Source organism: Priapulus caudatus, unplaced genomic scaffold (assembly GCF_000485595.1).
Source record: "Priapulus caudatus unplaced genomic scaffold, Priapulus_caudatus-5.0.1 Scaffold9, whole genome shotgun sequence".
NCBI lineage: Eukaryota > Metazoa > Priapulida > Priapulimorpha > Priapulimorphida > Priapulidae > Priapulus > Priapulus caudatus.
Window position 1 is genome coordinate 792,526 of NW_014577070.1, and position 14,602 is coordinate 807,127.

The following is a 14,602-nucleotide window of genomic DNA, read 5'->3' on the forward strand; positions in this document are numbered from 1 at the left end:
TGCAGTTGTTACTCTTATGGGAGAGATTTGAACTTTCTATTTTGGAGCACGCCAGTCGACCTACTTTCGAGCGACGCCCACTTTTTGACAAAAATGAAAATGGCCATCTAAATTAATTCGATTTTGTTAAATTTCAGTATGTGAATGGGTAAGGCTAGCCCCAAAACAGTTGTTACTCCTATGGGATAGATGACAACGTCCTATTACGTTTATTTCGTCTAACTGGTTAACAATTCTACAATCATAGCTATATACGTGTAATATTGTGTTTTAGATTCTTCTTTACAGTAATTTGACTGGAATATTTTATTGTTTTTATTTGCGCGATATTCGAAAACCAAAATGGCGATCATTTAGGCGTAGCGCCATCTCTCGTCAAGATTTCAGACTTTCAGATCTGAAACATTAATTTTCACATCAAAACTTATGCATAGGGCCTATATCATTATCAAGAGTATATAATGGGAGATATGCTATATAATGGGAGTTCTCCCATATATACCCTTGCTTTATATATCCCCCTCCCTCTTCTATCACACCCAAGGGGAGCTACAGTGTCATTGACACTTTTATTTACAGCTTAGTATTGTTGAATGTAAGATAGCACTCTAGTTCAAAATAATCTGTGCATCTCGTACCACAACTATATCCCTCGTGCTCGCTGTCATGCAGTGCTGTCCTATGTCCCCGACACGGAGGAGGCATCAATGTCTATGTCGCTGCAACCACAAATGTCTAAAGACGAGGAGGGAACCTTCGCTGAGCTGTCCGAGATCGATGAGAAGGTTGGTTTGGAGATGTAGAATATCTTTGAATGATTATTACATGACCCCGTTATTACACCATACAATGTAATGATGTGAGGCTTAGTATCAAGGTTGTCGTCAATCGCAGCTATTTGGAAATTAGCACAGTTGACACACAATTAAACTGCTTGGCAGTCATGAAACTGGTTGTTTTGTAAGCGGTTTACCTATTTGCCCATATTGATTGACAGGTAGTTCTTCCCAATCGCGTTTGTGATAGGTTCATTTTAAAAGTATTGCTTAGTTATGAAATGCTTCACGTAATGTGTCCGTAATTTGGCATGCACACGTGAAAAACATTATAAACTGATCCAGCGTGGCTTGACGTAGTAACAATATTCAAGGGGTACGATTATCTTGCTCAGATTAATTGCTGATTATCGATCAGCTCTCACTGCTTTATCTCGCTCGGATGAATTGCTCGATTATCGATCTGGGTTCACTGCTTTACCTCGATCAGACACATTGATTGATTATCGATTTTGGTTCACTGATTCATCTGGCTCGGATGAATTGCTTGATTATTGAATGACGTTCACTGATTTATCTCGCTAAGACAAATCGATCGATTATTGATCGGCGTTCACTGATTTATCTCGCTCAGACAAATCGATCGATTATCGATCGGCGTTCACTGATTTATCTTGCTCCGACAAATCAATCGATTTTCGATCGACGTTCACTGATTTATCTCGCTTGAACAAGCTGATCGGTTATCGATCAGCGTTCACTAATAGCCTTCACTTAAGCACATAAACATTACTTAACGCAGGAGGAGATGCAAGGAGTTCCCGAGATAGTCGACGAGGTCGTAGAAGACTTTCCGCTAGACGAGGAACCCACAAAGACGACAGCGCCGGTGTTTGTCAGCGAGCTGCAGCCGGTCGAAGTGACCGAGGGCGAGCCGGTAGCATTCGAGTGTCGCGTCGAGGGAGAGCCAACGCCGACCGTCGTCTGGTACGTGCGCGGCAAGGAGATCAAGCCGTCGAAGGACTTTGCGCCGACGTTCGAGGACGGCATTGCGCGGCTGACGATCACGCGCGCATACCTCGACGACGAGGGAGAGTACACGTGCATCGCGCTGAATGCCGTCGGACAGCACATGAGCACCGCGTACCTGACCGTGAAGCGTAAGTGTCGTAAGCGCCGCCGCGTGGACACCGCACATTCTCTGGCGGTGATCCCCTCGCTTACTTTCCACACAATTTTCGTAGATAGAGGTTTTCTTAGATGACATTGGTGTTACGCGTAGTTATCGATTGAATTCATCTATGGTTTTGGAGTGAAGTTAGACTTTGCTAGCGATTAGAATCACTAGATGTAGCATTTATAAAGGAGTGGTTTGCTACTAATAGACTAGTGTTTGAAACAAACGGGTGACTTTGCTGTGCTATAACTCGGATGATGCTATGCATTTAACTAGCTCCATAAAAAGTTATATACGTATATATATATATATGTTTTTCTTTGTTTATATCCCCCTAGAGTTTTTCTCGAAAACATACTACTCATTATGCAGCAATCATGTATTCCCAGTTCCAGTTGTGTTGTTGATGTTTGTAATTGTTATTTGTGTGTGCTTTGATTCATTCCTGATTCATTTTTCATCTGCTATTTAGCTAAATCACCCATGAAAGAATCATCGAGTGTAGCATTTGTAATGCAAGAGAAGAATAATCAAGAATATAACTTTGCAGAGCCAACAAAATCAGATGTATTGAGACAAAGTGAAGCAGTGGGCATGGAAACAGATAACGCAGAAAATGTGTTATTGGACCAACCATCACAGTTACCCATGCCTACGATGGTGAGAATTCCTGAGTCAGTAACAGCAGAAGAAGAAACGGATTCACTCCAAGACAACATCAGTGAGGTCAGGTTGGATTTACGCGCACCTGATGAGTGTCTTAAACATCCAACACATGTTGACGAGGTGCAGCGTAGACCAGCGCACGCTGACGCATCTCAGATCCAAGAGCCTGTCGTGCTTGATGAAGAACAAGTAATTGCTGACGAGGAGATGTCATTAAAACCAGGTCTATCACTTGAGGATATTGAAAGCGAGTGGCCTGACCAACTCACTAGCATATTACCTCAAGAGAAAGCATTTGAAAGCTACATATTGTTACCAATCGCAGAGACTAGTGAGAGCGATTTTTCAGTGTCAAATCCAACAACGGAACCCGAAGATTTTGTAATTGTCGACCTGACCGAATTACAGTTGTCAAACCAGACAGAGGATGTCTTAGAACTTGATAGCTCGATATCAGCCGTTACGTTAGAACTTGAATCGGACCAGTCGAAACTTGAAAGTTCAAGCATTATCGGAGCAGAGCTGCTCCCAGTGGTTGAACAATCTATTTTTGGACATACTGTATCGGTTTCACCAGAAGTTGTTTCTTCAGAAGATTCTGAAACAACATTGAAGATAAAACTAGAAACGCCAGCAGACTTAGTCGATGAACAACATAGTGTTACTGAAAAGCTTGTGCTTAAGCCAGTGTCAGTAGTTACGCCAGAAGGTACAACCACTGCAGAAGTGGAAATTACTTCAGACTTACCACTGCCACGGGATATACCTGAGGATGGTGAAACGCTATCAGGTCAGCAAGAGGTCGCGTATGAAGTAGGTGCTTATGGACAAACAGTTTCTGATGTTGCCGAAATTGTCGCAGATAAGGCGCTTGTCCCTGATGAGTCAAGTGAAGGCAATGTAGAAATGATCATTGACACATCGGTAACGGAAGATGCGAGAGGAGAACCATTAAATGTAATCGAACTTGGTGTCTTTCATCAAACTCCATCTCTCGTACCTGTAATAGAACCAACTGAAGAATCTGAATTGACTGTGGCATATAATGGGGTGGGACATATAGAGAGCCAAGACAGGCCAATGAGTGAAAGGGCTGATGAAAAGATCCAACCGCTAGTTCACGAAGAAGCAGCTTCTGATTCAATACCAACATCTGCACCTGAAACAGTCGTGATTGATGAAACAACAGCAGAGATTCCAGAAGGGTTCCTACTTGAGGAAAACGTGGCTCATGAAGCAAAGGAAAATGTGTTATTTTCTCAAGCAGATAGAGTGCCAACTGTTACTGAGGCCCCTGAGTATGTGACCGAGCAGAAAATGGAATTTACGTTTAATTTAGAGCATGAAGCGATTCAGCCCAATATGTTACAGCCCACTCAGGAGTACGATGTTCGCTCAGAAAATATTGCAGAGGACCTGGTTCCTACTGAAACCACTGAGACAGTGATCTGTGACGTGACGGAGTTCGCAGAGGACTTCACCCGACCTCGACATGACCAAAGACCGACGATTACTGTCCTCGATGACACCAGCGAAGGTTTCTCACTCACGTTGCCCATTACTGAGGCTCCTGAGATGGTGGCAGAGGGCGAGATGGAAGCAGTTAGCAAGCTTAGTGTGCTTGACGCTGTAGAGGAGAGAGTGCTACCAACCGATCAGCAAGTAGCCGAACTAACGGCAGATGAAAGCCGTGTTGTTGTAGAAACGTCAGAAGTAATAGGGAAACCTGACGAGGTATCTGACATCAATGTTTTCAACGCTGAGAATGTTGAAAGCGCGGACAATGTTAAAGCTGATGCAGAAGAAGAGGAATTTGTCATTGTTGATGTAGACTCAGAGATGATTGACTTGGCTCCTGGCAATGCCCCCAGTACGGACGATAATAGGAAAATAGGTGATGATGACGATGAAGAAGAAGTTAGTGAAGAAGAAGGGGAGGATTATGTAATAATACAACCACCCATGTCCTCTAAAGATGAGAAATTAAAAATGGAGGTTTCTGTTGATGATGGAGTAGTAATATATCATGATGTGGATGCTCAAACCAAAGTGCCAAGAAGTGAAAGTGAAGAAAAAAGTTCAGAGTTCTCTGATGTTCATATCAGTGTTTCAGACGATGATGTAGCAATCTTAGAGCTCCTGCCAGAAGACATTGCAGCTACAATGGCAGGCGACAAGGAAATTTACCTAGAAATTGTTAATGGACTTGAATCACTAGTAGTTTTCGACGACGAACCTGCGGTATTTCAGTGCGAAATTTTCGGCCACCCACTGCCGAACGTCTTCTGGTCCGTTGACGGGATCACATTGACAAACTCTCAGGATTTCCAAATGTCGTTCCGCAATAACATTGCAAGACTGGTGATCTTAAAAGTCTACGCTGACGACGAGGGAGAGTACACATGCATGGCAGTGAATGAAGCTGGTGTTGCTGAAACCACTGCTAGTCTTATAGTAGAAGGTATAGACGAATTCGCATCACGTGAAAATGCGTATAGGTGTCTAACCTGTGGCAGCATGGTGCACAGCAATGCACTGGGTCACTGTGTGTCAGCTCTGTTGTAACAGTGCATAGGCCTAATGCTTGCAACTTTCAAATCACAGAGGGGTTATATGCTGATAATTATTTCACTCTGTCTTTTCACTGTGTTGTAAATGTGTATTATATAACATGTGACTTTCTGGTTTGAAACCTATGCAGCAGGTAAAAAAGTTTGTTACTCTAAGCAGTAAATGTATGCCAACTTATATGTATGTATATATGTATGCATATATGTATATATGTATGTATGTATGTATGTAATTGTATGTATGTATATATATATGTATATATATATATATATATATTTATATATATATATATATATATATATAACACTTAATCCAACCATAGGTGGACAGTATCGAAAACTAGTGTCATACGTAGACATTTTCCATACGCTAATATATCAACAGTGCTGCACAGTAACACAAATGCAATTTCTGGAAATAGTACATCTATATTAGTGCTTTTAGGGGGTATAGACAGATATTTGTTAAAACTATTCAAAGATAGATATACACATATATGTCTACTTAAGGCTGTCTACCTAAGGCACTTAAGGCTACTGACTGTCTTTACTGATTTTACATGCGGATGATTTTACATACGGACGTATATATGACACTTAAAAAAAATGTGTTCTTAACAACACATTTAAGCTTTGTCATATTTAAAAATGTTACAAGTCAATAGAGTGAGGACACCTCTACTAGATAAACACGACATAATTATAAATTTCATGAAGAAAACGAAGTTATAGCATGCTAAACATTATAGGTAGACAGCAAATATGTCTGCCTAACGAATCTGACTACATAACGGCTTGTTTTTACACCCGGTCTATGTCTACATATGGTAGGATTAAAATATATATATATATAAATAAATATATATATATATATATACATTTGGTAGCATTTAGCAGCTTATGATTTGCTGCATAGGCAGTTTAATATCAGAAATGCATCCATGAATCTGCCTATTTATACGTATCAAAGTCTATACATATATGTTTCTCATTTTCTATATTTATTCTTATTTTAATGTTGCGGTGTACGTGACGATGAGTGTGTTTTACGACACGAGTTTCACGTAGGATACTAATCTATGTGGGTTATTCTATTTGTGACTCATGCAGGATCTTGTAGTTTGTCCATACTTGACACATCAACATTTGCGTCATTTATTTTCATACAATTACCTATTCTATTTATCAGTATTGTCCCATTGGCATATGTTTGTAGTGTTGTGTTTATGTGTATCTTTGTATCTATGTGTGTCATTTCACAGCACTTCCATACCATCTTTTGTGTATCATTCTATGTAAAACACTATTATACAGTGTATTTACATAAATACATCCGTGTAACTAGCATCTATGTATATTTCTTTATTACTATTCTATCTTGCCATGAAATTAGCATGTGAAATGGGAGGAACTAGAGTTTATTTTGTCATAAGGTAGTATGATTATGCATGACACGAAGTATTTGCTAGTTTAGTACTGGAGAAATTAGCGTTTGGATGCGCATATTGCGGCTTTAACCATAGCTGTTACTGTTTTAGAACTGTGCCTTGTTGATTATTTGTAATCATGTTTATTTAACCATTCCATTAATATATTGTAACCAGCTTGCCTTTAATTATATGAATTAATAGTGTGAACAGAGAGTCTAAGAATGAAATTAGCTATAAATTATTTTCAAGACTGCTGTCCTGTCCAAATGTAAACTATAATTTTAATTTAAAACTAAGAACGTGTATACTGTTCTTATTTTTATTGAGATAACATTCATATTGAGATAACATTCATATTGAGATAACATTCGTAATACCAGCATCTCTTGATTTTTTGATACAGCTCTTGAGGAGAAACCAGTGGAGGCACCTGAAGAGCCAGGTATTATTTGATCATATATTTTGCTGTGCATTAGAATTATTATACTATTAAAGTATTAATATTAATTATTAATTGTGATTGTAATGATGTTTAATAATAAGATGTACATATGTTTCATTATGATAGTGCCAGTCTAATGTGTGAAAACAGTACTCTCAAGTAGATACCTGCAAACAGAAAATAATTCATTCCTGTCTGGAAATCTAGTTTTACCAAATCTGTAAAACCACGTTATTTTATCATTTTCTAAACTTTCATTAGGGTATATTTGCAATAATGAGATGATAATTATGAAAGAAGCAGATTTTTTTGTTTGGAGTGGCATCAAGCGTATGTATTTACAGACAATGTGTCATTATCTGTAATACAGAGCCAGAGCTCGAAGTTGTTCAACTAGCTGCCGAACCTGTAGAGGAGGCACCAGAAGAAGAACATGTCACCTCCGTCTCGCTGGGTCTCACCAAACCAGAGGAGCCTCAGCCAGAAAAGAAGAAGAAGAAGAAGAAACCAAAAGAAGGTGTGTGTGAAACGAGTAAATTCCTCTTGTTAGCAATGCACCATGTTTTCTACTTTATATTTTATTATATTCTATATTTCTTTTATTATAAATACCCGACAAAGGTCTTCTCACTGTGAAATAATTGGCAGACACTAGCATCACAGTCATTAGCATTTACTCGCCTTCATTGTTGGGTACAATATCAATAACTTAATATGTTTATAATTAATTATAATAACTGTTATACATTTATAATTAATAATAATAATAATTGTAATATGTTTATAATTAATTATAATAACTGATACATTTATAATAATTATAATAACTGTAATACGTTTACAATTAATTATAATAACTAATACGTTTATAATTAATTATAATAATTGTAATACGTTTATATATATAATTATAATAGTTGTAATACATTTATATTTAATCATAATAACTGTAATACATTTATATTTAACTATAATAAGTGTAATACGTTTATATTAAACTATAATAACTCTAATTCGTTTATGATTATTTATAATAACCATAATACGGTTATAATAAACTATAATAATCGTATCACGTTTCAGAAGCGCCGGTGGAGACGGTGACGGAAGCCGTGCTCGAGAGGAAGCCGGAAGAAGAGCCGGAAACGGAGGAGCTCATCGTTCAGATGCTGAAGCCCGAAGAGGCACCCGAACCAGAGGACGTCACGGAGGAAACGACGACCCTCCTGACCTTGCAGAAGCCCGAGGAACCCGAGGAGGTGACAGAGGTCGTGCAGGAGGCGCCGGAGGTCGTGCCGGCCGAGCCGACAGACGAGGAGGAAGAACATAAGGTGGCCGTCGTCGAGAAGGACGAGGTCGAGGTCACGGAGCAGGTCGTGCAGAAGGACATGGCGCCGGCGTTCATCCGCAAGCTGAAGAACATCGATGCACACGAGGGCGAAACCGTGACCTTCGAGTGCCTCGTCAAGGGCGTGCCTTCGCCGGAGGTCGTCTGGTATCAGGACGGCAGTGAGATTACTGACCAGGAGAGGTTCAGGCCGTCGCGGACGGACGACGGCGTCTGCACGCTGACCGTCGAGGGCGTGCACGTGGACGACGACGCGGAGTACTTGTGCAAGGCCATGAACCCGCTCGGCGAGGCCACCACGGTAGCCGAGCTGTTCGTCGAAAGTAAGTATGAGTTCCACCGTGTTTCGTTTTTCAGGAAGACCCCATTGCCGGTCCGTTCACGACGTATTTGTGCGTTTATTGCTGGCGTATGCAAGCTACTGTGCTAACACTAACGTATGTGACTATTTCCGCCTGCGCTTGGTACGTAGTACCGTACTGTACTCTTACGTTCATACTTGGTCTGTTACTTTCAAAATCCGTTTAATGAAGGTCCATTATACCGAGGGTTCGCTGTGTATATGTATGTGTGTGCGTGTGTGTGTGAGTGTGTGCACGCCTGTGTTCTGTGTGTGTTATGCTGTCCTTGTGTTTGTCAACTACCTTTATGTTTTTTATATTGCAACGGGTAAGAAAATCATCTATCAATATATATGCTACATTTTCCTGAAATTATTTCATCTTTTTATATTCAATTCTCTGCTTCAGTTTACATGTAATAGTTTTGGTGTTGTATCTTGAAGATAACAAAATGTATCATTAATTTATATTGTCTGCAGTAGGATTTTTCTTTCTCTCACCATCACTATTTTCTTTCTGTCACTTGTGCCACCAGAGTGCACTTCAGGCGCTGTTGAGAAAGTTGTACTAGAGGAACACCTTGACATTGAACTTGAACTTCTCATCAGTTGGCGAGAGAAACCAAAACCAAATTAACGATTACTAACTTTGATGTCACTACCAAAGGATGCGTCCTTGCTCTTCCTCTATACATCTAAGCAACTTTATTGCACTAATTTTTAGTTGTACTGCTCGGTACTGCTGCCTTTTCAATTTTAATCGTTAGAAAATGTTTAGGATAGTCACAGTACTGTCTGTCGCCACAGGTAGTTATTAGTATTGTAGATGATTTACTACTCTTGCTTTTATATTAATTTTCTGCATTTAGAATGTACAAACAGTACTTACATTACATTTTATTCTTATATTATTGTCAGAGATTTTGTCAGTAATGTTCAGATGCTTACCGTTTTTTTTTTACTTGTCTGATCTTCCCACCTTTTTAACTAACGCCCCTGTTTAGAATATTACTGCGCTATTATTAGTGTGGCTTGTTGTCATTATCTGTTATTTGTTTACACAGCCTGTAAGTCGCTATTTTTCATGGTTTATTTCAAACTAGTGAATGAATTTACTTCTCAGTCTGATAGTATTTGGAGGTCATTTTAAATATTTTATAAATCACGATATGAGGTTAAAGGTCATCTATTTCATTGTATACACAGGTGAGAACACAATAGTTATTTTAAGAAGTAACTCTAAACCTAGCCTTCGGGAAGATTCTGGCCTCTATTTATGCAACTTCCAAATTTTAGCAGTTGTGTACAAATGAGAGAAAATGACAAACCTAGGATATAATATCCTTATAGTAGGTCTTATGGTCTCTGGGCCTGCAGCATCTGAAGGAAATAGAAGATATCGGTTTTCAGCAACATTAGTTATTAGTTATTACACACTGCTGTTCATCTATTGAACCACTCTAGCACAGCGAAAGACATTAGTGGGGGTGGGTACGAGTAATGTATGAAAACATGGTGGGAAATGCGATTTATCAGGGTTTTCACTAGGCTCATTCTATACCCATAGAGAGTGATATGGAGAGTCAACCTGAAAAACTCTCCTCTTCTGCTGAGGTTCTTGCGCAACTGCAGCTCATGGAACCTGTTCAAGATAACCAGGGTGGTGACACCTCTGGCAGCAAGGACCTATCACTCCCCACTCTTTGGGGGGATCTCGATGAACTAGGAATAACTAAAGCAAAAGATTCCGATTTAGTTTTAATTGCTGTCATCCTCAGCATTGCAATCATGAAGTTTTTACTATGGGTGCTAATGTACGGGTGTTCATTCATTGTGTTTTATTGGGATAAAACATCAAGAGATTACCAGTGAGTTGCACTTATGCAGCCAGCATGGTCGATGGAACTTTGTGAGACAGCCATTTGTAATTTATTCCTGAAGCATTGCATATTTTTGATAGAGTGGCATGTTGCTTTTATTTCATAGATTAACCGGTGTTAAGTTTAAACGTTATCTGTATTTTCTTGAGACGTTTTCAACATGAATTTTTTTTTTTCCCCGGTGTTAAATTCAGTGTGAAGAGCAGTATGGCATGTGATTGGTCGTGATGGACACTGGTATCGTACATGCACCACGTGCAATTAAACCCTCTAGATTGGTGAAGTTTTGCTTAATTAGATGTTCTACTGCAGTATATGGGGATCTGGTTGTGGACTGAAACATTAAAACTTTACCAATCTGGCCATTGCAGTGCAGTACCGTACCATTTCATCTCAGTCTTGCGCCTACACAACTGCATTTTTATGATATCCTGAGAGTTAAATGCGCACCAGTCTTAAATATGTTTGTGAAATGCCATTTTTTAATCGGTCTCGAGAAGGTATGGTAAGTGTCTTTGTTCGGTGTTTTACTTTCGGATTTAGCTGTATCAGGGATGTAACTGCAGGTGGGCAGATCAGTAAGGCTTGTTCGTTTATCGTATGCAGCCGTTGTAGTTGAACGAACCTGTGACTTTTGGCACTCCCTCGTGTCCTTAGAATGTGGTAGGTAGCGCCATTGAAGTCCCTGTTTATTCCTTTGTTGCACTGTAACGCAGTAAATACAAATTGCAAGTAACACGTTTTTCAATTCAGGTAGGGTCCTGATGGGGTACTCCAAATCTTGGTTAATGGTAAACATTTGTACTCTTTTTTCAGTTGCTAATAAATGTTTCCATTTCTTACTAAAAATTGTTGATTAAATTACTAGTGTAAGCCAAAATAAGGGGCTTGTGATCCCGCATAAAATTAAGGCAAAATGAAACTCATGGTAAATTATTTGGTATATTCACTCTATTTATAAAATAATCACATTTTTTCTAAAAGAGAAGCATGCATAAACCTAGGAAAAAATCATAACCTAGTCTAAACATGATTGTTTTTTGCCTTAACATGAAAATACCCAGTGGGTTCATGCTTTACTCCATACCCCATCAGTGCCCTCTTCAAGTACTGCTACCAAATAACTTGTGCAATTAAATGCATAATATTTTAGTAAAATAATTAACATTAAAAGGGCATGGCGGATTGCCAATCATGGTCATAGTTAGGTAAGCTAGCCACACAGACATGGCAGTAATTTCCTGTAAATACCATTGCTTCTTAAATGTCACAAATAAAGCTCTTAGTAAATTTCAGTGTATACTTGACTTTCTGTTAGCAGTTTTTCACAAATTCAGCGCACACACTCTCGCTGCAACATAAGTTAGGCACGGTCGCCTCCGTTGTACACCTTCAATCGACCATTCCCTCCGCATTTGGTCTCGAATCAAACAATGATTCTTGATTGGTATTTACTTGTTATTGTTCATGCTCACCTGAGTTACAGCCTGAACAGGAGTAGAAAAGTCCATGCACAGCCAAAGTGGTATGCAATCTAATACAAGGTTTTAGTTGCTGTTTGATCAGCAATATATTGTAAAATCTTGTAGTCCTGATGATTGTTAACCACTTTGAATGTTGACATGTTTATTTATTAATATAAAAGGTATGCCTGTTATGATGAATGCATGTTGTTTTATTATTTCTTTGATAACCATAGGAGTTCATTGTAGCACTGAAGTATAATTATTTTCCTTTACTGTTCACTGTTTAAAGTGTGTGATATTAATATGTTTGACTTGTGATACTATAAAGTAAGTCGATTTTATGTTTGACGTGTACATTTACTTTCCTTGTTTGCTAACGGATTTCTTTCCATGTTTTTCAGAGGAGGGATATATTGCATGCATGCATGAAGAATCTCCCCATCTCCAAACTGAAGCCATAGGTTTCATTTCTTCTCTGCCAGCATTAATACTGTTCAAGTAACAAGAATTGGAGCAAATTCCTATGCTCAACACTTGATGGCATGCCTATTGCATATAATTAACTCGTGAAATGCTTCTTATGCTCGTGTGTTATATTAGTATTTATTTCAGCCACTTTTAAATCTCTTCTCTGTATATTTCACAATCTCAGCAAACAACCTCATGCTGAGAATGGAATAACACATATTGGAGAGTGATAGTGCCAGTGCTAGTGCTGTTGATTGATCTGGATGGTGAACTAGAGACAGTGATATTAACAATATTGATTACGTATAGATCAATTCTAACAACATTGACATGGTATTAGAGTTACTTTTTACAGGGTCGCCGTTTTTCGTAGGTTTATAGATGTATTGTCGTCTAGTTCTAAGGCAAAACATGTCCCAGGACGGCTATATTTAAGACCTGCTAGATCTAGAGTAGTCGTAAGAGTGAGTGTGCATGATTTGTGTGAGATAATAGTGTTGCATGCCTGCCACCTTTCCTTATCCAGGTTGGTTCCACACGTCTCCAAGTTCAAACCCACTCATCAATATACAAAAAAAAGAAGCTGAGCTACGTGTGGGTAACTGTCTCTTAGGCGATTCTGCATGGCATTTGGCTTGGCTGTCTTTTGGCAGATTTGTTAGTGCAATCAAATTTCCAAAAGATGCCGGGAGGCTTGCTATGCAGAAGTTGTGACGGGAACAGGCACTGCCTAGGATATTCCTTGACCAGGGCCTTAAGATTGTGCAGATATGCATACTTAGCTCGGTCTGCTATATACTTCACCACGGCGAAACAAAAAATACATTTTCAATTTTAATTTCACCTGTGCCTGGTAATTAAAGAAAACAAGTTGGCAATGAATGCTACAGTAAGGACAATTCAACCTACTTTTGAGCGTGACCGACAGATGACGTACAGGACAGTCGTAAAGCTGTTGTCTTGCTGGCTGTTTGCTACTTTTGCAGTTAGACTGTAACCTAAGAAGCGTTTCGAAGTAGGCTGTATCAAGTTCTGATTTAGGAAAAAACACTGGGGATTGTCATTCTGTCCGGTTAATTGACAGTGAAAGTAGCATTCAGTCCGGCTAGCACCACAGACAGTACTGATTCAGACAGTATAAACAGCTACAATTACTCTGGCTGCAGCAGGCACTACAACATGTGCGTAATTTTCTTTCATACAATAAAGAAGCAGATGCAGCCCCAGAGTTTACACAGCCACTCACTAACCAAGTGGTCACAGAAAGCAAGCCAATCACATTGACCTGCAAGGTTATTGGCCACCCAACCCCAGAGGTGACATGGTTTGTGAATAACGTGGAAATCACACCAGATACAACTGTGTACAAGGTAAATTCAAACTTCTTTGTAATATCTGTACTGACAGTGATATAATTAGTTATAGTACCAGTGGTAGGGGTTATCTGGAACCATAGTGAGAGTATTACTCACAAGAGGGAGCTATGGAGGCAAAGCAATACATAATGAATCAAAACAAAGCAATGAAAGTTGACATCAATGACAAAATAGCTTTTAAAACTTGTTAACATGACAAAAAAGTATCGCAAAAGAAATGAAATGGTATCAGAATATTGTCTGTCCAGTTATAACTGTTTATTTATTTTCAACTCTCACAGATATCCCATCCGGATGAAACCACACATGAGTTAACATTGCCTGAGGCTTTCCCTGAAGATGAAGGGGATTACATCTGTAAGGCTATCAACCCAGCGGGTGAAGCTGTGACCAAAGCCTATTTGACCATCAAACGTAAGTACTGTAGTGCGACTTGCATGGCTTCATTCTGCATACAATATATATTATGAGTTTTTATAAATATATAGCATGATGTATGTGAGCAACTTTAATGTAAATGCTATTAGGAAGGATAGCACTAACCAGTTGTTTCTGCACAGATGTAATCTCAGTAACGTTGTGTGTAGTGTGTTCGTACATGCGTGCACAGGTGCACGTGTGCGTGGGTGTGCGTGGGTGTGCGTTGGTGTGCGAGCGTGAGTT

General features: G+C 39.2%; 1 protein-coding gene across 1 annotated transcript in view; it reads left to right on the top strand.

The window, feature by feature from the left end:
• LOC106806630 (titin-like) overlaps window positions 1-14,602 on the top strand; it is a 165,642-nt gene that overhangs the window by 27,753 nt on the left and 123,287 nt on the right. Inside the window, exons 29-35 of the mRNA XM_014808636.1 lie at window positions 673-785; window positions 1,579-1,936; window positions 7,023-7,061; window positions 7,432-7,578; window positions 8,145-8,732; window positions 13,773-13,933; window positions 14,221-14,353. Of these exons, the coding sequence (XP_014664122.1) occupies window positions 673-785; window positions 1,579-1,936; window positions 7,023-7,061; window positions 7,432-7,578; window positions 8,145-8,732; window positions 13,773-13,933; window positions 14,221-14,353 (1,539 nt within the window). The remainder of the gene's footprint in view (window positions 1-672; window positions 786-1,578; window positions 1,937-7,022; window positions 7,062-7,431; window positions 7,579-8,144; window positions 8,733-13,772; window positions 13,934-14,220; window positions 14,354-14,602) is intronic.